We start from the raw sequence: 22401 nt of genomic DNA, 5'->3' as shown, positions 1-22401 counted from the left end.
AAAAATTAACTGTTGTCCCAAATAAGAGAACGGTTTTGATGGTGGAATGGTTGGAATTGTTTCAAAAATGTGAACTGTGAAAACTTTACAGTAAGAGGTGAAAATAGGGCTTTGGAAAACCTGGCTGGGCCATATGGATCAAAACTTACAGTATATCCCGATATAGTTTGGCCCACAAACTAACCCATGAAGGGAAATATCCGTTGACGTAACTACAAAACCCAAAACCAGTGAAGTTGGCACGTTGTGTAATTCGTAAATAAAAGCAGAATACAATGATTTGTAAATCCTTTCCAACTTATATTCAATTGAATGCACTGCAAAGACAAGATAGTTAATGTTCGAACTGAGAAACAATTTTTTTTTTGCAAATAATCATTAACTTAGAATTTAATAGCAGCAACACATTGCAAATAAGTTGGCGCAGGGGCATTTTTACCACTACTGTGGTGACTTTGGTATGTACTACTCTGGACTTTGCGAGTACAATAGAGCGATGGATTGCTCCTGGGCCCTTCCGAACTTTGCATAAGACTCCCACCAGCGTGTTGGTCAACTCTGGTCCGGTCAAATGGTAATCATTCAACAAGACTCCTTTATACTTCACCGAACAATCGAAGACCACTCTTATTTTTCCGGGCTTTTGGGGGTTGTACAGCCCAGGATGTGGAATTTACCAGGCAGGATCCTTGTCCAGTTCTTCAGGAGGCACCTTTTCTGCATCTCTGCGCTCTATTGTTTCATTCATGAACTTTGTGTAGTCTTTGCGATACGGTTTGTCTCTTTCAAATCTTTTCTTCAAACACTTGAGTCGATGTTCTGCACATTTCTTGTTGTTCTGTAAGTTTGGTCTGTCTTGTTTGAACGGCAAAGGTAGTTCACAAAGACCATCTTCTTGCATTTTCACTCCCTTTCCATTATTGAAATGAACCGCAAGTCCTCTTGGGAGAAATGAGAGTCTTCCACTTTCCTTTCGTTGAAATCAGACTCAAGCACTTTAATCACATCCAACGGTGTGATTACTTCTTTGACTTGGGTGCGACCAATGAGGTGCACTTCCTTTATCAACTGATCAGATGGTGATTTGGGTGTCACTTCTTTGACAACAATCCTGTGGCTGCATCCAATTGCATCTCCATAGTCAACACATGGATCAAGTCCTCCAACTATGGTCCAGCCAAGATCTGTTTTCTGAGCAAAGGGCTAATTGTCTCTTCCTGACACGACTTCTCTGGGTACCAGAGCTTGTGAACAGTTGTTTATTAGCAGACTAACATCGCATTCAATTAGAGGGGCGATCTCATCAGCGAGGTGCTCTAAGTGAGGCCATGCTCTTGCTGCGTTCGGAGTGGGAATGTGACTTAGATTGGCAGGGATAAACTCTCTTGTATATGTCATGGGAAGAGAGATTCTCTTTGACAAGTAGAAGCCTCTGACTTGTAGACCTGTCAGCTTTTGACTAGAAATGACTGTGTCTTTGGATGACAGTGTGGAGAGCTTTAACTGCACATCTTTCTTGTATGTGTCCAAAACATCTGCCTTTTCTAGCATAACAAATGTTATGTCACTCTTGACTGTCTAAAAGAGCGTAAACCAATAGTTCTTGTTCTGGATTACTTGTTGTGGACAACCACACTGGAACAATTGTGGATGTGAGGTCAGTATTGTCACTTTGGATAACACGGTTTGAGATAGCCTCATTTGGTGTTTCTTGACTTGGTTCTTTAGTTCATTTAGTTTCCTTTGACTCACTTGTCCTTTTTGTTTCCCTTTGGCTGTCCCTATTATTTTTTGACTCTTTGTCTCGTTCTTCATGTAAACATGTTGGGTGTCTCCCCTTGCATGTGTTGCAGATACTTCTCTTTTCACATTTCTTGGAGATGTGTCCAGAGTTAAGACAACCGAAACACAATCCTTTGTCTTTTACAAATGTCACTCTTTCAGTGTTCTCCTTCTCCATGAACTTTCGACATGTCAGAATGTTGTGATTTGACCTTTCACAGAATTCACACTTCAGTGTATCGGTTTTCTCTTCCGTACTGCTTGTCAATGTCCTTGCTCCAACATTCCGAGTCATTGGAGTTTTTGCTTTCTCTTTCTCTGAGGCATTTGCCTTGAGAGCACTTAGAGACGTCACTGGGTTGCACGCGATCCTGGCTTCCTTTTCTACAAAGTTGACAAAATGGCTGAATGTAGGAAATGAACCACACTGATCTTCAATCTCAACTACTTTACGATTCCATCTTGCCGTAAGCCAATCAGGAAGCTTGCTGAGCATTCTCTGGTTCTCATAGCAGTCATTTAGAATTTGAAGACTATCTGTAGCATTGCCACTTCGCAACCTTTGAGAAAGTCTGAGAACTCTTAGTTCCACATTATCCTTGGTTCCAATTCTTGGCCAGGCTGAGAGCCTGCCTCTGAAAGCTTTGGCGATTACAAATGGACTACCATATCTTTCTTCCAGAGTGTTCCAAGCTGTACGGTATGCCATTTCTGTTCCGAGCAGAAAGTAGCTTTCAACTGCCTTTCTCGCAGGACCGCCAACATACTTTTGGAGGCAGTAGATCTTTTCAGCCACTGGGATGTTCTTTCTTTCAATCAGTAATTGAAAATACATTTTCCAGTCCTTGTACTTAATGGGATCGCCATTGAAAACTGCGGGCTCTGGAACCGGTAGTCGAGTAATGTTGATGGACTCTGCCAAGGCTTTAGCCAGTGCTGTTATGCCATCTTCTGGTGTTTCATTGCTAGTAGGTTGCCCTCTTGTGGTGTCTTTTGGTATGAATGGTTGTGTATATGGATTGCAACCTGAAGATTCCTTTTTCACTTCAGACTGTCTTGGATGGTAGTTTTTTTGGTGTGCTCCTTCCATGCAGAAGATCTGACAATTCCTCATCCGAGTTGCCTTCTTGTTCATACACTTCCAGTCGCGCTTTTGCAGCATTCATTTGCTTTACCGTTTTCAAGTGTTCAAGCTCCCTCTTCTTTCGTTCCATTTCTTTCTCAAGCATTTCGAGTTTACTTTGACCACGTTCCATTTCTTCTAAGACCAACAAGAGTGGCTTCAGCTGCAGCTACTTCTGCTGCTGCGTCTTGCCTTTTTGCAGACAGCTGACTTGAACGTCGACTACTTGAGTTTTTGGATCTTTGCGAGGATGCTAAAATAAATGCTGAGCCAGTTTCACTCCAGTGAAATGACCTCTTGTCTTGATCTCGCTCATCTTCTTCTGTTGCAAGATGTTCTTGTGCTTGTTGGAAAACCTTCTGAGAAACTGCATCACATGTGTCAACTCTGCGGCAAGAGTTTCCATCAGGAGTTTCATGACTACGTAGTTCTTCATACGCTTGCATGACTTCACCAGAAGTTTCTTGTATCCAAGCAATGTGATCGTGCAAGCTTGCTATGTCAGATGCGTCAAGTGCTCTTTTTGCTTGTTTGGCAGTAGATTTCCATTTTTCATAACTGGCGTTGAATCGAGCTTGAAGCTTGCTCACCATTTCCTCATGAAACGCTTGGCCTTTCTCAGTGAGCTTTCTGGGTCTTGTACTTTTCCTTAAACCCTCTTCTTTCACTGCCTGACTTGTGCTCGGCTCATGGGGATTTGGGGTCGCAACTTCTTCAGGATCTTCCAGCAGCAACACCACAGTGTGCAGAGTGTCAGTGTGTTCTTGGTCAGATGTGTTGCTAGGCTATTGATTTTGTGTTTTAGCTTAATTTGGTTTGAAAATTAGCTAACTTAAAAGTTTGGATGAAAATGTTTTAACTGTAGTTGAATACAAATTTAAATGTAGGCCCACTGTCAACTTAGATATGTTTAAGTTTGCTTTTTCTTTCAAAAATAAAGTTTGTGTATTATGACACTGTTTTTAGTTAAAGTTTATCTTCTTCCACTTGTTATAAAACACACATAAATTTCAATGTCAAAATGTATTATAAATGTGCCTTTTAAATACTTTGATGTGCTCTTTTAAATTTTCAAAACAAAACAAGCAATTAATTTAAGATAAGCTTTGCAATGATAATCACCTTGTATCATACAAGCACTTTCTTAACTTAAAAAATTACTTCAAACCACAGCAGGATATCCCTTTTAGCTTTTAGAAAGTCCCTTTCAAGTTAGCAGGTTAAACCAACATTCACATTTACCGTATTTTACGCATTATAAATCGCAGTTTTTATTTTCATAGTTTGGCCGGGGGTACGACATATACTCCGGAGTGATTTATGTGTGAAATTATTAACACATTACCGTAAAATATCAAATATTATTATTTATCTAATTCACGGAAGAGACGAAGCAAATGTCAGCAATCGTCACACACACACGTCAGCGTCGTCACACACACGTCAACCAATAGAAATTATGCGGGGGCGGGTCATGGCACAAGTGCATTGTGGGTCATGATGGCGGTGTATTGTGAAAAAAAAGACACGTCCGTACCTAGGAAAATGGATCCTTTCAACATTGGCGGTAACTTATAAAAACTGAGAAGGGCTGAACAAAAATGGCACCGAAAAGGAAATCATATACTGCAGATTACAAGCTGGACGTAGTGAAATATGCAGCGGAGAACGGCAATCGAGCAGCAGAAAGAAAGGACATACCAGAGGCGACACCGGGGAGGAAGATTTAATCGGATTTAGCGATCGGGAGTGACTGATTGTTTGGTAAACGTATAGCATGTTCTATATGTTAATAGTTATTATATGTGTTGCGTTAACATACCAGGCACGTTCTCAGTTGGTTATTTGTGTGTCATATGGCGTACACTTATTCAGCCTGTTGTTCACTATTATTTACTTATTTTAAATTGCCTTTCAAATGTCTATTCTTGGTGTTGGATTTTATCAAATAAATTTCCCCAAAAATGTGACTTATACTCCAGTGTGGCGTATATATGTTTTTTTCCTTCTTTATTGTGCATTTTCGGCCTGTGCGACATATACTCCGGAGCGACTTATAGTCCGAAAAATACGGTAACTTGTTTTAAACGTGTTACTTGGTGTTGAGTTAACCACGCTACACCGTTGGACCCTGATTGCTTCTGGAATGTCCTTGCATGCGGCTTCTTTCCTTTGAAGATTGAGAGCGATGTCACTCATCAAATAGCTGCTCGTTAACGGCTCCGCTGCTGCGACAGGCTCCTGTCAGTCTCTCCTTCTCTTCAGCGCGATGTAGGCTGAGTTCTGACTGTTACTCCCTCCGAGGTCTTAATCAAAGCTCAAGTTGTTCGTTTTTCTCACACAGACATTTATTTCAGCCACGCCTTCTTCTCGTAACAACGATGCCAATACAATGCCAAAATAATGCAGAAATAATGCCGTCAGAACTAATGAATAAGAAACACAGAATTTACAATTAGTCTGACATCAAATAAAAGAAAACACATTGATTTCACATACATTATCAGGAAAAATCATACCTCATTGGCCTCACAAACTCAGAGGGAATAAAGTTTATTTTGAAGCCGAGGCTCTATTAACCTCTTCCATCAAATGCTTGCTGTCTCATGCTGCTTCCCTTATTCAGTCACATATTAATTGTCCCTCAACAATGTGACCAAACCGGAACAAAAAAATATGTTCCTCTCCAATTTACATGGGTTTTGTAACAAAAAATAAAGTTAACATATACTTGCATGAATTAACCAAAGGAAATACATTTTTAATCACATTATATGTAAAATATGAACTTATACTTATACATTGTATTTATCTATTCTAACCAACTATGAAATTATATAACATATATACAATGTGCTTCTGTCAGCAGCTACACCCGGAATTAACAGGAATTTACCCCCACTGAAAATTAATGGGCAATATACCTTTACCTACACCACATTTCTTAACAGATTTGAACGCTACCAATGACGAAATGCTCCTGGTGCTTGTTACTCAACTGCTAGCATACTACCGTTAGCATGCTATCTTTTGCAGCTATTTTTTACACTTTTTTGGCTAATTTCGCAGCCATACATCTTATAGCTTCATAACTTGATATGTGATACATGTTATCTAATATTAGCATGCTAGCATCATAACATTAGCATGCTAACTTTTTTTTGATAACTTTGCAACTGTGTTCCCCAGAGTCATACAACTTCATAGTTGCCACATGCCAACTGTTAGTATGCTACGGTTAGCATGCACACATTTTCCCACATACCAACTGTTAGTATGCTACGGTTAGCATGCTGACATTAGCATGCACACATTTTCATCTAATTTAACACTTTTTCCGGTAATTACACAGCCATACATTTTAGTCATATAACTTGGTATGACACATGTTAACTGTTAGCATGCTAACTTTTCCAGCAAATTTTGCAACCGCTTACCCCAGAGTAATATAACTTCATAGTTGCCACATGCCAACTATTAGTATGCTATTGCTAGCATGCTCACTTTTTCTGCTAATTCCACAGCCATACACTTTAGAGTCATATAACTTGGTATGACACATGTTGACTGTTAGCATTTCCATGCTAACTTTTTCAGCTAATTTTGCAACAGTCTACCCCAGAGTCGTACAACTCTACATAAGTTAGCTGTTCATGCTAACTTTTTTTGTTTTGCTATTTTTGCAAAACGACTCATTAAATTTGGTACCTGACACATGCGGATGCAGTCACACACAATTCCTGCCCGAAATGCACGGATTCTAGTCTGGTGTTTTATTGTTTTCAATTTATACTTTTTTTCAACATTTGAAATACATTTTCGATTTTTCTACTTTCTCGTTTTATATTTGTCTAGCTAGTGGCAACAAACAAGGAAAATTAAGCAAATTTTGACTTCTTAAGGCTGACAGTATTGGAGGTGTTAGAAATTTCATATGTTGATATAAGTTGGTGACAACTGGAAAGCAAGTAATACATATAAAGTTTTGAATCCTGACTGCACTACATAGAGAAAACGTGCTGGTTTTTGCAAGTAGTATTTTTTTAAATATTTAGCAAGGTCGACCACACACTTAAATAACAAAAAACATCAAGGTAATGATAATATTTGTCTTCTGTAATGGCGTATTGGTAAGGACTTGTGAAGAAAGCCATGTGGTCAAGAGTCATGAGCGTTCTCCACGAGAACAAGTCTGCTCCAAGGCCTTTGGATATACTACCCATCGGCCCTTACTGGGACTGACTCAGACTGCATTTGAAGTTTATTTTTAGCGCTATCATTACATACACACATTAAACCATAATCACCCGTAAATGTTGACAAGTAGTATCATATTGACTTAAATTTGGCTTGTTTTCTGCCACTATGTCTGTGCAAAAGGTAGCAGGACGTAGCCTACTTATACCAAATCGTTTTCTACACCTACTTCGGTAACGCATATACTAAAATTGGAACGATACAGAGAAGATTAGCATGCCCCAAGAGTTCCTTATTTTTATTTTAATAAGACATTTTTCCTAACCCTAACCATGCAAGTATTGCAAAGTACTATATGCTTCATCTTACATCATTCTTACTGCACACATTGTCCCAGCTTTGTTCTCTCAAAATATCCCAGCTTTGTTCTCTCAGATTATTCTTCCAAGATTTGATACTTTTCTCTGTGCTTCATTCGCCTCTTGCAGGACCTTCTCTGTGCTGCACACGCAAGCACACACGCACAAAACAGAACACACACATCAGAATCAGGTTAATTTGGCTGAGTATACTTGCATATACAAGGAATTTGTCTTCGGCAGTTGTTAGATCTCTAAACATACAACAAATAGACACGTATACATTCACTGAGCAAGTAAGTACTCTAGGTGCATACTTTACAGCAATACATATACTAGCCACCTATCAGCATTATAAACAAGTAAGACAAAACAAGATTTTGTGCAAAGTACAAATATATTCATAAGAAAGGTATATAGTTACAACACATGTGGGAGAAAGAGTAGTGCAGTGCAAAAAAAGCCAGGTGCATGGTCTGTAATGTACAATAAGTCTGTAATATGCAGGATGCATGAGTGATAAAGTCAGTAGTGCCAGTAAAGTCTGGCTGTGCTTGGGAACAGATTGTGCTGTCCACATTATCTACTGTTCAGAAGTGGGAAAGAAGCTGTTCTTGTGTCTAGTAGTTTTCAGGAAAGTCACAGCCTCACCATCCCCCTTCACCGTGATACTCTCCCACCCCCGTCTCCATTGTGGACTTCATCAGTTTCTTGGGCACCACCATCACCCAGGACCTCAAGTGGGAGCCAACCATCAGCTCCCTCATCAAGAAGGCCCAGCAGAGGATGTACTTCCTGCAGCAACTGAAGAAACTTAAGGTGCCGACCGAGATGCTGGTGCAGTTCTACTCAGCCATCATCGAGTCCATCCTCACATCCTCCATCACTGTGTGGTTCCCCGGCGCCACAGTCCGGGACAAGCATCGACTGCAGCGCATCGTACGTGCTGCTGAGAAGGTTATTGGCTGCAAACTCCCATCCCTCCAGGACCTGTTCTCCTACAGGACCAGGAGGCATGTGGGTCGGATCACAACTGACACTTCTCACCCTGGACACAAACTATTCCCCACTCTCCTCTCAGGCAGGAGACTACGGTCCATCCAGACCCACACCTCCCGCCACCTGAACAGTTTTTTCTCCTCGGCAATCAGGCACATGAACAATAACAAGATCTGATAGCTCAGTTACAGATCATGTTATTCTATTTTGTGTTATATGTGTTTTATGTTGCACGATTGCACCAAGTAAAATTCCTAGTTTGTGAACCCGTTCTCAAACAATGGCAATAAGAACTATTCTGATTCTGAAACGCTTCAAAAATTGGTCTCCTCAGTTCCCCGAGCGAGAGAAAAAGGCCATGTAACAGTGGTAAAAATGCCCCTGCGCCAACTTATTTGCAATGTGTTGCTGCCATTAAATTCTAAGTTAATGATTATTTGAAAAAAAAAAATTGTTTCTCAGTTCGAACATTAACTATCTTGTCTTTGCAGTGTATTCAATTGAATACCTGTATAAGTTGGAAAGGATTTGCAAATCATTGTATTCTGTTTTTATTTACAAATTACACAACGTGCCAACTTCTAACATCAAGCAGCTTGCTGTGAGTGTGTGTGTCTTCAATTCAATACATCGGCGCAGGGAACCGTGTATGACTTTGTTTGGAGAACAAAAGGAATCCTAAGTTAAAATGGCTGCCATCACCAACAAACTCCCCCCCCCCCCCACTCATTTGTTGTGTACATGTAACATTCTTCTACTACTAGTACTACTACTGTTGTTGCTACTGCTACTACAAGTGCTACTACTACTACATATACTACTACTACTGCTACTACAAATACTACTAGTACTACTACTACTGTTGTTGCATGTGATTCTTCTGCCACTGGGAATATTTGTATATCATTGTTTACATGTAAACTACTAGTACAACCATCCATTTACAATACAAATAATTGACAAGAATAGTCAAAAACACATAAAATGCTGTTCCCCCCAGGTAAGCCATACATATTTAACTAGATATAATAACAACTGTTATAACAATAATAACAATTAAATTGTTTATAAACATGCATGTGACTTTATGCTTTGTTTTGGCAGACAACACAACATGGATTTTCGGCCATTGTTTGTGTGTCATGGCTTCGGCTGTGACCAAACCCTGGAGCGTACGGCGGAGGCAGCCAGGGTGGCGAAAAAAGCCGATAAGTCGTCGGTGGCCTGCGCGGTGCAGAAAGGCGAGGAGGTTTAGAGAGGAAGCCAGGGCACGCATCCGCCAGTCTGGAGGAGACCCCGGATGCGCCAAGCTGGTGCTCAGTGAGAGCAAGCTCCAGTTTGGGCAGTACCGGGGTCAAACCTTCAAGTGGCTGCTGGGAATGACGTGGGCCTGTAGCAGCGTGGTGTTGCACCAGAAGGAGAGTGACAGCGGGGACACGTCCCGGTCACCCCTCGCGGTCAACAAAACCGCACTGGCTTCATACGCGCTACTCTTCCGGGTCATGGTCGCCGCCCTGCGCTCTCAGGCCGAGCTCATGGGGGAGACACCGTTCAGGGAGCTGGATGGCAGAGCAGTGGGTTTTGGGGCTCATGCCAAAAGTACATACTCTGCACTGTATGAATCCCCCAACGGCGACGATTAATCGTAAGTTTAATTTGATTGATAGTGGAATACTTTCCATTGCACAAGTAACGTATGTGTTGTGTCTATGCAGCCACTTGCAATGGCTACGAGGCAAGCAGACCAAACCGGGTTCCACGATGCGCACCTTCCAGCGTTACGTGTTGAAGCGTGACAAGAATGCGCAAACGCAGACCGCGCCCCGACATGATGCCCAAGGTAAATGCAAATGCTCTCCCCAGGACTGCCCACTCAGGTCGCTCATTCACACCCAACGCCCACCATGTCGGCCACATTTGTTTACTTGAGTTTGTTTACAGGTGAAGAGGAGCCCACTGATGCAATGCTCCTTGAAGCGGCCATGGAGGTGGAATCTCAGCGAGAGTTTTCATCTGAACTGAATTGAGCTGACTGAAATGTGCCGACAGCTTCTACCGCGCAGACGACGAGGAAGCTGCCGGAAGCAGACCCTTCCCGCCTTACAGCTCCTGTCGCCGGAGACGGTGCTGCGTCGCCCCTGACTTCAGGCGCCGAGGTACGAGCGCATTGCCGACGCGCACGTGCGGTTATTCCAGCCAACGTGTTTATTATTGTCCCCTTTGTCACACCTGCTGCCCAAATCCTGGCGACAGACGCTGCCGGAAGACCAGCACGACTGGGTGGGCCGTGCGCTTTTTGTCCGAGGTCCCACGGGGAAAGCGGTTCTCAAGTCCGGGCTGCAGCTATGGTGGCATTCTCCTCAGCTGTTGCCGTATTACACACAGCCCTCTGCCTCGTCCGCTGTGTTTTTTCCACTCGCGCTTTTTCCTGTGGTGCCCGTACAAGCTTTGGGGCTGCAAGCTCGAGTGAAGTGAAGTGAAGTGAATTCTATTTATATAGCGCTTTTCTCTAGTGACTCAAAGCGCTTTACATAGTGAAACCCCAATATCTAAGTTACATTTAAACCAGTGTGGGTGGCACTGAGAGCAGGTGGGTAAAGTGTCTTGCCCAAGGACACAACGGCAGTGACTAGGATGGCGGAAGCGGGGATCGAACCTGCAACCCTCAGGTTGATGGCACGGCCACTCTACCAACCGAGCTATACCGTGCCCAAAATGCAAACACAAGCTGACAGGTTGCGGACTGTACAAGACCCTGAGAACGGTCTTGGACCTCAGTGACTGGTACTACATGGCCAGAGAGGACCTGGAGTGCCACGCGTGCCACAAGAAATATGCCGCGTGGACCAGCAACATCGTCGGGCAGCTGAGCACGGCAAAACAGGCGGGGTTCCCGGCGATCCTCACCTACAAGTGAGTCATTTAAAGACCCAAGGATGTGTGGTGCATTTGTCTGGAATCCGCATGACCTGACCGTATGTTCCTCTCCCTCTTTAACAGGTTATCTTGTGACAAGAAGGTGATATGGCAGATGCAGGCTCGCACGCTGGGTAACCGTGCCACTCGGCTTCGCTCCCACCTGGTAGTGGAGCAGTGGCGAGAGTGGCAGACTCTGGCCCTCGAGTACCTGAAGGTGATGGCTCGCTTTCGCTCCGTCGGCTCCTTCCCGCTGCCGAGGTCCTGTATCCCGCCCATGCGCCCGCTACCGAGCGTTTCCTGGCTGCTGTCGGTGTATGTGAGGGAGGTTCTTCCTCGCATGGAGCACACGAAGGCCAGGATTACGTCTACATTCGTAAGTATCCTGAAAATGGACTCCACCAAGAAGGTATGTCCGAGAAATGGCACCGACTAGGATCAGATTAAATACCTTTTGTTTTTCCTAGATGACCAAAAATCTGGCAGGTGAATCTGCGGGAACGGCTGCCTGGGTCACCAACGTCAGCAACGAGCTGGGCCTGTGCAATACAACGGTGCTGCTTTTGTTTTGAAAAGCGTTATTTGTATTACTTCCGTGTGGACGTATGCACGTGCGTGACTGTGAGTGAATGTGAACAGCTGCAATCAAAAATTACAAAATAAAGTTGAAAAAACATCTATGTCGTGCGCGCAATACAACTGTGCTGCTTTTATTTTGAAAAGTGTTATTTATGGGCGTATGTCCGTGTGTAACCTGTGAGTGAAGGTGCACAGCGACAAGTGATGCACGGTTTACACCCGAGACGCTTAAAAGACAAAGGTTGATGACGAATGCCGGGTTTTCAACAAGACATGGACTGCCAAGCAACGTTCCATCTAAGGTGCGCACCTGCGCAATTGCGCACTGCTCAAGCGTCCTCTGCGCACAGCAAATATGCCGCGCACCAAATCAAATCCCATCTGAATTCTAAACAAAATAAATACATTTATTCTGTGTAATTTTGCAATGCAACTCTTGAGTGACAGTGACAACAAGCGGCCCTAACGGTGTTGATCAACACAAACGCCGTTCAATTATTGGAACGTCTATCGAGATGCTTCGAGCCCAGGAATTATATCGATCAGGTTATTGAGCAAAACTGTTTATATTCGGCCATAACCACACCAAAAACATGAGTAATACACTTCTATTTCGAAAAACTAGTCATTTTCTGCCGTACAAACCAGGCCAAAACCAACTTGTCATCTGTCACCAACACGCATACCACTAAACCACTGGTGCGTTCATGGCCACACAAAAAGTCGGACATCTCAAACACCACACAAAGTTACACTATGACTCCTCAGTCATACGTGTGCTTATTTTACTGTCATTTATTATTATTGTTAAGTTATTGATATTAATCATGGAATGGTGTTACTAGAGAAAGTTACAGCAATGCACACTTCATCCTATGCTTACATTTCATTGTGGAACATAAGGATGTTTAAGGGGAACTAAATGTGATCTCTGAAAGGAGTACAAATGATTTCCAAAGCAGTACTTTTGGTATAAAGTTAAGTTAGGTTAAATACAAGTATTCTTATTAATTATTATTATTATTATTATTTATCTTACGGTATACATAAAAAATAATATTGAGCAAAATTTACTTGAAATATTGTCGATGTGGCCCTCCAGCAGTGCTCGGGTTGCTCATGCGGTAAAAATTAATTGCCCACCCCTGGCCTAAAGTGAGGTTTTGATTGTGCTGTGCGGAAAGTTTTCAAACGGTGGCCTGGAATAACGTGTGTCTGTGTCAGTAGGTGGCGGCTACGTTCGGCGAGTGGGACCGGCTGGTGGTGCGCCTGGACGCGTGGCACCTCATGCGCCACTTTGCCAGGGGCGTTTCCAGAGGCCCACACGCTGTACGGCAAATTCATGAATAGACTCTCGTTTGCCATGTTTCAGTGGGACGTGAGGCGTCTGCGTGAGGCTAAGCAGGCGAAGCATGGCGGGAATGCCCACGTCGCGCTGTCGAGCAAGGAGCTGCACCGTCACACCAGAGGAGCGGAGGAGACCACGCGTCTTGTCCAGGAGGTGCTGGATCACCTGTGGGATGCCAAAAACACCTTGGGCTTCAAGCTGTTTGACCAAGACAGGATGAAGAAGATCTGGAGCACTCAGCGACGCCACTTGGGCTGCATCCAGGACCCGCCTGGCGTGTACAAGGACTTCCACAGTGACCAAAGGAGGAGTGGCTCTTCCTGTCATCCGCTGTGCACGGGGCTCCACTTCTCTGGAGAGCTTCCATCTGCACCTGTGACGTTTTATTCCAGGTAAAGTCTAGGTAACTATCGATTGGGGCCACTTTCGCGGTCGTGCGTGTCTGACACATTTCCTCTGTACGATGCCGCAGGTACGTCGGCCAACGCCCTTCAACATCCAGGTTTACCTCCTGGAGGGTCTGTGTAGGTGGAACGAGGACCGAGGAAGAACGGCGGTGAAAGTGACCGATGCTGTCACGGTGCAGTGTTACGACGCCAGCCTGCAAGACGCGCTCGCGCAGCTGACAAAAGAGCTCATGGGTCTAACGCTGGTTGACAATTACACCCCGGCGAGCAAGCACACAGGTAACGTGGGCGGGGAGGCGGAAGCTTTGCTGATGCTGCGGCGGCCATGAAATCCATCCCGGTCTCATTTGATGTGTAATTGTGTTCAGGAGAGCTTATCGGCATCCAGTACCTTCATGCCCAGACTTGCGCCGTGCTGCAATCCCACGCCGAGGATGATCCAGACCGGCCCGACCCAGCTGACCTGAACGAAGACCAGGAGGACGAAGACCAACTCGAGGATGATGAGGGTTAAGATGACGCGCCAGTGGGAATCGAGCAGTATCAGGGGTGACGCGATTCCTTTGTGACTTGGCCTCCCGACGATGTAGTTACGTCAACGGATATTTCCTTTTATGGGTTAGTTTGTGGGCCAAACTATATCGGGATATAAGTTTTGCTCCATATGGCCCAGCCAGGTTTTCCAAAGCCCTATTTTTACCTCTTATTGTAAAGTTTTCACAGTTCACATTTTTGAAACAATTCCAACCATTCCACCATCAAAACCGTTCTCTTATTTGGGACAACAACAGTTAATTTTTATTGTACAAATTCCCAAGTTTCCCCAAAATTCCAAAATACCAATTCTCAGATCAAAGTGTTACTACATCAACATTTTTCAACCACTTTAAACAATTCTCTAACACCAACCCATTCATATAATCTAGGACAATTGTGATATTATCTATATTTTTTAAATGTCCAGGTTTTCCTGAGGTTCCCAAATCTCCAGGAAATTCTCATTGAAAAGAATGGAGATTTTCAAAGTTCCACAACTCCCACATTTCTCATCCGATTCTAACCGTTCCACCATCCGCACACTCCACTCACCCTGGACATTTGAGCCATCTTGTTTCCGGGATCTGATCATTCCCGCATTACCTGGAATTAACTGGAATTTACCCCCACTGAAAATTTATGGGCAATATACCTTTACCTAGACCACATTTCTTAACAGATTTGAACGCTACCAAAGTCGAAATGCTCCTGGTTGCTTGTTACTCAACTGCTAGCATACTACCGTTAGCATGCTATGTATTATTAGCATGCTAGCATCTTAACATTAGCATGCTAACGTTTTTTTTTAGATAATTTTGCAACCGTGTTCCTTAAGAGTCATACAACTTCATAGTTGCCACATGCCAACTGTTTTATACATTTTAAATACATTTTCGACTTTTCTACTTTCTCATTTTATATTTGTCTAGCTAGTGACAACAAACAGGGAAAATTAAGCAAATTCTGACTTCTTAAGGCTGACAGTATTGGAGGTGTTAGAAATTACATATGTTGATCTAAGTTGGTGACAACTGGAAAGTAAGTAATACATATAAAGTTTGAATCCTGACTGCACTACATTGAGAAAACGTGCTGGTTTTAGTTTTTGCAAATAGTATTTTTTTTAATATTTAGCAAGGTCGACCACACACTTAAATAACAAAAAACATCAAGGTAATGATAATATTGGGCTTCTGTAATGGCGTATTGGTAAGCCATGTGATCAAGGGGCATGAGCTTCTCCACGAGAACAAGTCTGCTGGAGGAGGAGTATGTTCTGATGGGGGAGGAGTATGCAAATATTCTTGACGTCAGACTGCTGCCATTGTTGGTGCCGTGAGGGAACCTTTTGCACCAATGCTAGCAGTCTGACGTCCAAGGCCTTTGAATATACTACCCATCGGCCCTTACTGGGACTCACTCAGACTGCATTTGAAGTTTATTTTTAGCGCTAGCATTACATTTACACATTAGATCACAACCATCCGTAAATGTTGACAGGTAGTATCATATAGACTTCAATTTGGCTTGTTTTCTGCCACCATGTCTGTGCACAAGGTAGCAGAACGTAGCCTACTTATACCAAATCGTTTCCTAGACCCATTGCGCTACTTCGGTAACGCATATACTAAAATTGGAACGATACAGAGAAGATTAGCATGGCCCCTGGCGCAAAAGTGCTGCCGGTTCTTCGGGCCGGGCGCCGACGGCGCCCGGCGGCCCCTCGCGCCGACTTTCCCCGGTGCGGTAACACCCGAAGTCTTCCTACCGCGTCTTTTCCGCGGAGACGCACGCGCGACGTCTGGCACGCAGGTGCGCTTTCTGGTACCCGCCCTCGCATGCAAATTAGCCATGTGCTCCGGTGTGCCGCGTCCCCGGAGGCCGCGCCCACCGGACGGCGATATAGCTCCCCTGGCAGCGAGGGGAGCTATATCGCCGGACCTGACGGCGCGTGTTCGCGTCCCGGGCCTCGTTCACGATTTTATTTACATTTAATTATAAAAACTATATACATATACTATTGACTTATTAGATATAAATAACTGTAGTTTTTGTATTTACAATAATAATTGAATGCAATGCAAACAATCATGCAATGCAAACAATCATTAAAATCAAACAATCATTAAATTAAACACTAGTAAAGAATGCAATGCAAACAATCATTTAAATCACATGTTTAATTCACAGAGCAAACATAGACAATATACAATAACAAAACTATAAATAACAAAACTATACAATGCAAAAGCAGTAGAAAAGGAACAATGCCAAAAACAGAGGGCCAATTAAGGTTACGGAGGTGGCTTTGGTAAAATCTTCCGCAGCAGCAGCATTGAATGGGCGTATGGGTTGGGTACAGGGGTCTGTGGGATGGGTACAGGGGTCTGTGGGTTGGGCACAGGGGTCTGTGGGTTGGCAAGTGGCTGGGTTGCTCTTGTGTGCTGGGTCTGCCTCTGTGGGTGACAAGATGAAGCAATCAGTAAACAGTAAAGAAGTTGAGGTAGTGCAGGATAAACAAACACTAGTACCTGTCTTTGGGTGTCCTGGCTCCTCTTCTCAGCCAGCCACTCCTCCACCGAACGCCCCTGCGAACGTGCGCAAAAGGTCTCGTTTCTGTAGCGACTGTGGCCATGTTCTTTATTCTTTGGTTGCCCACAGAGTTTGCACTTGAATGTCTCGGTTCGCTTGAGGTCGTTGATGTCCATAATACCACCTAAGCTGAGTGCCTTCTTTTTCCGATACCAAGCAGTTGAGCGTGGTACCCTGGTGGTGGAGCCCGATGGAGGAGGAGCAGCAGCAGCAGAGGATGATGGAGGAGGAGGAGGAGGAGGAGGAAGAGCAGCTGCAGCGGATGATGATGGAGGAGCAGCAGCGGATGATGATGATGATGATGATGGAGGAGCAGCAGCAGCAGCAGCAACAACAGCATGGTAGAGTTCTGGCACCACAGGCCCCCTCCGTGTGCAAGCCAGGCCAGAGGTGTCAGCTGGGTGCTGATAGTCGTGTGCATCATGGGGTTGTGCGATGTCTTCCATCAGTTCCCTGGCTGCAGGAAGGGACTGTGTTGTCGTCGCTGCTCCACTTTGTGCTGGCACCGTCGCAACAACATCAGCCTTGGCCATGTCCTTACACCGCTTGTTGAACCTGTGTGTATACATACATCAATGTATTAGCATTTCCATCAATAATCAGCACTGTTTTACGAAGCATACATTGTATTATTACACAAGCGTTACCATAGAGTGAGCGTGCGGTGGTTGACCTCCAAGAGGCGAATGCTGCAGCCAGCAGCTTTGATGGCCCGGTTGCTGGACAGGTTCTCGCGAATGCGCGTGTAGTCCCGCATTATCAGCGACCATCGGCTCTGCCGGAACCCCGAAATGATGTGCTCTTGGCTGTGGTGGCTCGACAGCTGAATAAAGACGGCCTCCATCAACCTGCTTGTGTCCGGAGAGTGCGCAACCTCGGCGCCCCGCCCGATGTACAAACTAGATGGAAAGAACACCAACATCACACTGATTAGTACACATATTGAAAAATAAAATAAATTGTCTTGCAAAGGACACACGTTGATACAATAAAATAAATTGTTTTGTGTACATACCGTTTTACACTGGCCACCCCTTCCAAGTGGTGCTGCCTGGAGACCTTGAAGCGTCCCTTGTTCAGCTTGGGAGCGTGGCGGGGGGGAAGGCTGAGGGGAGCTTTGTCTACGTCTGTCAGCTTTTGCCAAAGTTCGATAATATGCCTCTCCTGCCGAGGCTGCACAAACATTCGGTGCCGCAGCGCAACAAGGGCGGTGGCCAAGCGACAGACATGCTGGTATCCGCCGTTCCCGTCTGGACCCAACACATCCTGTGTCAAAAAACATATCTTTATTACGCACGTCCGAAATGGTCAGGTAAGTCAAGAGAAAGACGACACTCACTTCTTCCTTCTCTTCTGCCCGCTGCTCATCATCGGGAGGGAAGGAAAGGCCTGGATACTGCTCGACTCCCACTGGCGCGTCGTCGTAACCCTCATCATCCTCAAGTTGGTCTTCGTCCTCCTGCTCGTCTTTCAGGTCAGCTGAGTCATCAGGCTGGTCCGGATCATCCACGGCGTGGGACTGCAGCACGGCGCCAGTCTGGGCATACAGGTACTGGATGCCAATGAGCTCTCCTGAACACAATTAGACATCAAATGAGACCGGAATGGATTTTCATGGCCGCCGCAGCAGCAGCAAAGCTTCCACCCCCCCTGTCCACGTTACCTGTGTACTTGCTCGCCGGGGTGTAATTGTCAACCAGCGTGACACCCATGAGCCGCTGTGTCAGCCGCGCGAGGGCGTCTTGCAGACTGGCGTCATAGCACTGCACCGTGACAGCATCGGTCCCTTTCACCGCCGCTTTTCCTCGGTCCTCGTTCCACCTACACAGACCCTCCAGGAGGTAAACCTGGAAATGGAGGGCGTTGGCCGACGTACCTGCGTACAGAGGAAATGTGTTAGACACGCACGTCTGCGAAAGTGGCCCAAAGGGCCTGTCAAACACATAGACTTTACCTGGAATGAAACGGCACAAGTGCAGATGGAAGCTTTCCAGAGAGGTGGAGCCCCGTGCACAGCGGAAGACGGGAAGAGCCACCCCTCCTCTGGTCACTGTGGAAGTTCTGGTATAGAGCGCCACGCCAGGCGGGTCCTGGATGCAGCCCAAGTGGCGTTGCTGAGTGTTCCAGATCTCCTTCATTCTGTCCTGGTCCAACAGCTTGACGCCCATTGTGTCTTTGGCATCCCACAGGTGATCCAGCACCTCCCGGACAAGACGCTTGGTCTCCTCCGCTCCTCTGGTGCGCCGGCGGCAGTGACGGTGCAGCTCCTTGGCCGACGGCCGGACGTGGGCGTTCCCGCCATGCTCTGCCCGCTTAGCCTCACTCAGACGCCTCACGTCCCCCTCGTCCCACTCAAACATGGCAACCGAGAGTCTATTCATGAATTCGCCATAGAGCGTGTGGGCCTCTGTGGTAACGCCGCTGGAAAAGCGGCGCATGAGGTGCCACACGTCCAGGCGCACCAGCAGCCGGTCCCACTCGCCGAACGTAGCCGCCACCTAATGACACAGACACACGTTATGCTAGGCAGGCCATAATTTGAAGACTACCGCACAACAGGTCAAAACCTCACCTTAGGCTGTCCGGCGGCGGAGCAGCAGCAGTCACGATCCACGTAGAGCACGAGAGGAGGGTCTCGCCCGGCCTCCCGGTAGCGGCGCATGAGTCCCCGGGCCATGGCCAGCAGACCGTCCCCCTCTGCCGCCGTCACCACCGACATGAGCACCTGGCCCAGCTCGTTGCCGACGTTGGTGACCCAGGCGGCCGTTCCCGCGGCTTCACCTGCAAGCTTCTTGGTCATCTAGGGAACACAAAAGACGTAAGGCATTTAACGTGACCGTAGTCGGTGCCGTTTCTCGGACGTACCTTCTTGGTGGAGTCCATTTTCAGGATACTTCCGAATATAGATGTGATCCTGGCCTTCGTGTGCTCCATGCGAGGAAGCACCTCCCTCACGTACACTGACAGCAGCCAGGAAACGCTCGGTAGCGGGCGCATGGGCGGGATACAGGCCTCCGGCAGCAAGGAGGAGCCGACAGCGCAAAAGCGATCCATCACCTCCAGGTAGCCGATGGCCCGAGTCTGCCACTCTTGCGAGTGCGCCATTATTAAGTTGGAGCGAAGACGAGTGGCACTGTTGCCCAGCGTGCGAGCCTGCATCTGCTGGATGACCTTCTTGTCACAAGATGACCTGTTAAAGAGGGAGAGGAACACACGGTCACACAGGTTCCAGACAAATGCACCACACATCCTCGCCTCTTTAAATGACTCACTTGTAGGTGAGGATGGCCGGGAACTCTGCCTGGTTTGCCGTGCTCAGCTGCCCGATGATGTTGCTGGCCCACGCGGCATACTTCTTGTGGCACGCGTGGCACTCCAGGTACTCTGTGGCCATGTAGTACCAGTCGCTGAGGTCCAGGACCCTTCTCAGGGTCTTGTACAGTCCACAACCTGTCAGCTTGCGCCTGCATTTTGGGCACTCCAGCTTGCAGCCCCATAGCTTGTACGGGCACCACAGGAAAAAGCGGGAGTGAAAAAACACAGCGGACGAGGCGGGGGGCTGCGTGTAATACGGCAACTTCTTAGGAGGTTGCCACCATAGCTGCAGCCCGGACTTGAGTACCGCTTTCCCCTTGGGACCTCGGACAAAAAGCGCACGGCCCACCCAGTCGTGCTGGTCCTCCGGCAGCGTCTGTCGCCAGGACTTGGGCAGCAACTGCAACAGAAGGGACACCAAATAAACACGTTGGCTGGAATAACCTCAAACGTTGCGTCGCCAATGCGCTCGTACCTCGGCGCCTGAACTCAGGGGCGACGCAGCACCGTCTCCGGCGATGGGAGCTGTAAGGCGGGAAGGGCCTGCTTCCAGCGGCGTCCTCATCGGCGTCTGCGAGGTAGAAGCTGTTGGCACATTTCAGTCAGCTCAATTCAGTTCAGATTAGCGTATATTTTGGACAATGAACAATGATGAAAACTCACGCTGAGATTCCGCCTCCATGGCCGCTTCAAGGAGCATGGCATCAGTGGGCTCCAGGAGCATGGCATCAGTGGTGGCATCAGTGGGCTCCAGGAGCATGGCATCAGTGGGCTCCTCTTCTGTAAAAGTCAAGCAAACCTGGGGAGAGCATTTACCTGAGGCGTCGGGTCCGGGCGCAGTCTGCGTTTGCGCATCCTTGTCACGCTTCAACACGTAACGCTGGAAGGCGTGCATCGTGGAACCCGGTTTGGTCCGCTTGCCTCGTAGCCATTGCAAGTAGCTGCATAGACACAACACATATGTTACATGTGCAATGGAAAGTATTCCCCCATCAATCAAATTAAACTTACGATTGATCGTCGCCGTAGGGGGATTCGTACAGAGCGGAGTATGTCCTTTTGGCATGAGCCCCAAAACCCACTGCTCTCCCATCCAGCTCCTTGACGGGCATCTCCCCCATGAGCGCGGCTTGAGAGCGCAGGGCGGCGACCATGTCCGGAAAGAGTCGCGCGTATGATGCCAGTGCGGTCTTGTTGACCGCGAGGGGTGACTGGGAAGTGTCTCCGCTGTCACGCTCCTTCTGGTGCAACACCACGATGCTGCAGGCGTACCCCACGTCATTCCCCAGCAGCCACTTGAAGGTTTGACCCCGGTACTGCCCAAACTGGAGCTTGCTCTCACTGAGCACCAGCTTGGCGCATCCGGGGTCTCCTCCAGACTGGCGGATGCGTGCCCGGGCTTCCTCTTTCACCTCCTCGCCTTTTTGCACCGCGCAGGCCACCGATGACTTATTTTTCCCCACCTTGGTTGCCTCCGCCGTACGCTCCAGGGTTAGCTCAGTGGAGAAGCCATGAAACACAAACAATGGGTGAAAATCCATGTTGTGTTGTCCAAGGAAGCTGTTGTCTGCCAAAACAAAGCATAAAGTCACATGCACGTTTATAAACACAGTTATTGTTGTTATTCTCACAGTTATTGTTGTTATTCTATCTAGTTAAATATTTTTGCTTTATCCGGGGGAACAGCATTTAAGTAGTAGTAGTAGTAGTAGTAGTAGTAGTGTTAGTATTAGTAGTAGTAGTAAAGTAGTAGTGTTAGTAGTAGTATAGTAGTATTTGTAGCAGTAGTAGTAGTAGTAGTAGTAGTAGGAGTATTTGTAGTATTATAGTAGTAATACTTGTATTTGTAGTAGTGTTAGTAGTAGTAGTACTTTGTATTTGTAGTAATAGTAGTAGTAGTAGTAGTAGTAGTAGGAGTATTTGTAGCAGTAGTAGTAGTAGTAGTAGGAGTATTTGTAGTATTATAGTAGTAATACTTGTATTTGTAGTAGTGTTAGTAGTAGTAGTAGTAGTAGTACTTGTATTTGTAGTAGTAGCAATAGTAGTAGTATTTGTAGTAGTAAGTAGTACTTGTATTTGTAGTAGTAGTAGTAGTAGTACTTGTATTTGTAGTAGTAGCAATAGTAGTAGTACTTGTATTTGTAGTAGTAGTAGTACTTGTATTTGTAGTAGTAGCAATAGTAGTAGTATTTGTAGTAGTAAGTAGTACTTGTATTTGTAGTAGTAGTACTTGTATTTGTAGTAGTA

The 22401-nt window shown here is 46.0% G+C and overlaps 1 protein-coding gene and 2 pseudogenes across 4 annotated transcripts in view; 2 read left to right on the top strand and 1 right to left on the bottom strand.

The window, feature by feature from the left end:
* The first annotated feature begins 7325 nt into the window (after positions 1-7325).
* LOC133631675 (U6 spliceosomal RNA) lies at positions 7326-7421 on the top strand (annotated as a pseudogene).
* Positions 7422-15851: 8430 nt separating this feature from the next.
* On the top strand, positions 15852-15915 carry LOC133631674 (U6 spliceosomal RNA; annotated as a pseudogene).
* Positions 15916-16408: 493 nt separating this feature from the next.
* Positions 16409-22401, bottom strand: part of LOC133630735 (uncharacterized) — a 44581-nt gene continuing 38588 nt past the window's right edge. For all 4 annotated transcript variants that reach the window (XM_062022436.1, XM_062022434.1, XM_062022437.1 and 1 more), the window contains 13 exons: positions 21166-21721; positions 20818-21095; positions 20630-20739; positions 20112-20554; positions 19705-20029; positions 19412-19639; positions 18794-19337; positions 18503-18715; positions 18179-18411; positions 17855-18105; positions 17487-17738; positions 16779-17394; positions 16409-16703 (listed from right to left, as the gene is read on the bottom strand). In XM_062022436.1, the coding sequence (XP_061878420.1) occupies positions 16542-16703; positions 16779-17394; positions 17487-17738; positions 17855-18105; positions 18179-18411; positions 18503-18715; positions 18794-19337; positions 19412-19639; positions 19705-20029; positions 20112-20554; positions 20630-20739; positions 20818-21095; positions 21166-21695 (4185 nt within the window). In that variant the 5' untranslated portion in view covers positions 21696-21721 and the 3' untranslated portion in view covers positions 16409-16541. The remainder of the gene's footprint in view (positions 16704-16778; positions 17395-17486; positions 17739-17854; positions 18106-18178; positions 18412-18502; positions 18716-18793; positions 19338-19411; positions 19640-19704; positions 20030-20111; positions 20555-20629; positions 20740-20817; positions 21096-21165; positions 21722-22401) is intronic.

This window comes from Entelurus aequoreus, linkage group LG16 (assembly GCF_033978785.1).
Source record: "Entelurus aequoreus isolate RoL-2023_Sb linkage group LG16, RoL_Eaeq_v1.1, whole genome shotgun sequence".
NCBI classification, from domain to species: Eukaryota; Metazoa; Chordata; class Actinopteri; order Syngnathiformes; family Syngnathidae; genus Entelurus; species Entelurus aequoreus.
This window is presented reverse-complemented; position numbering and strand designations above follow the sequence as displayed.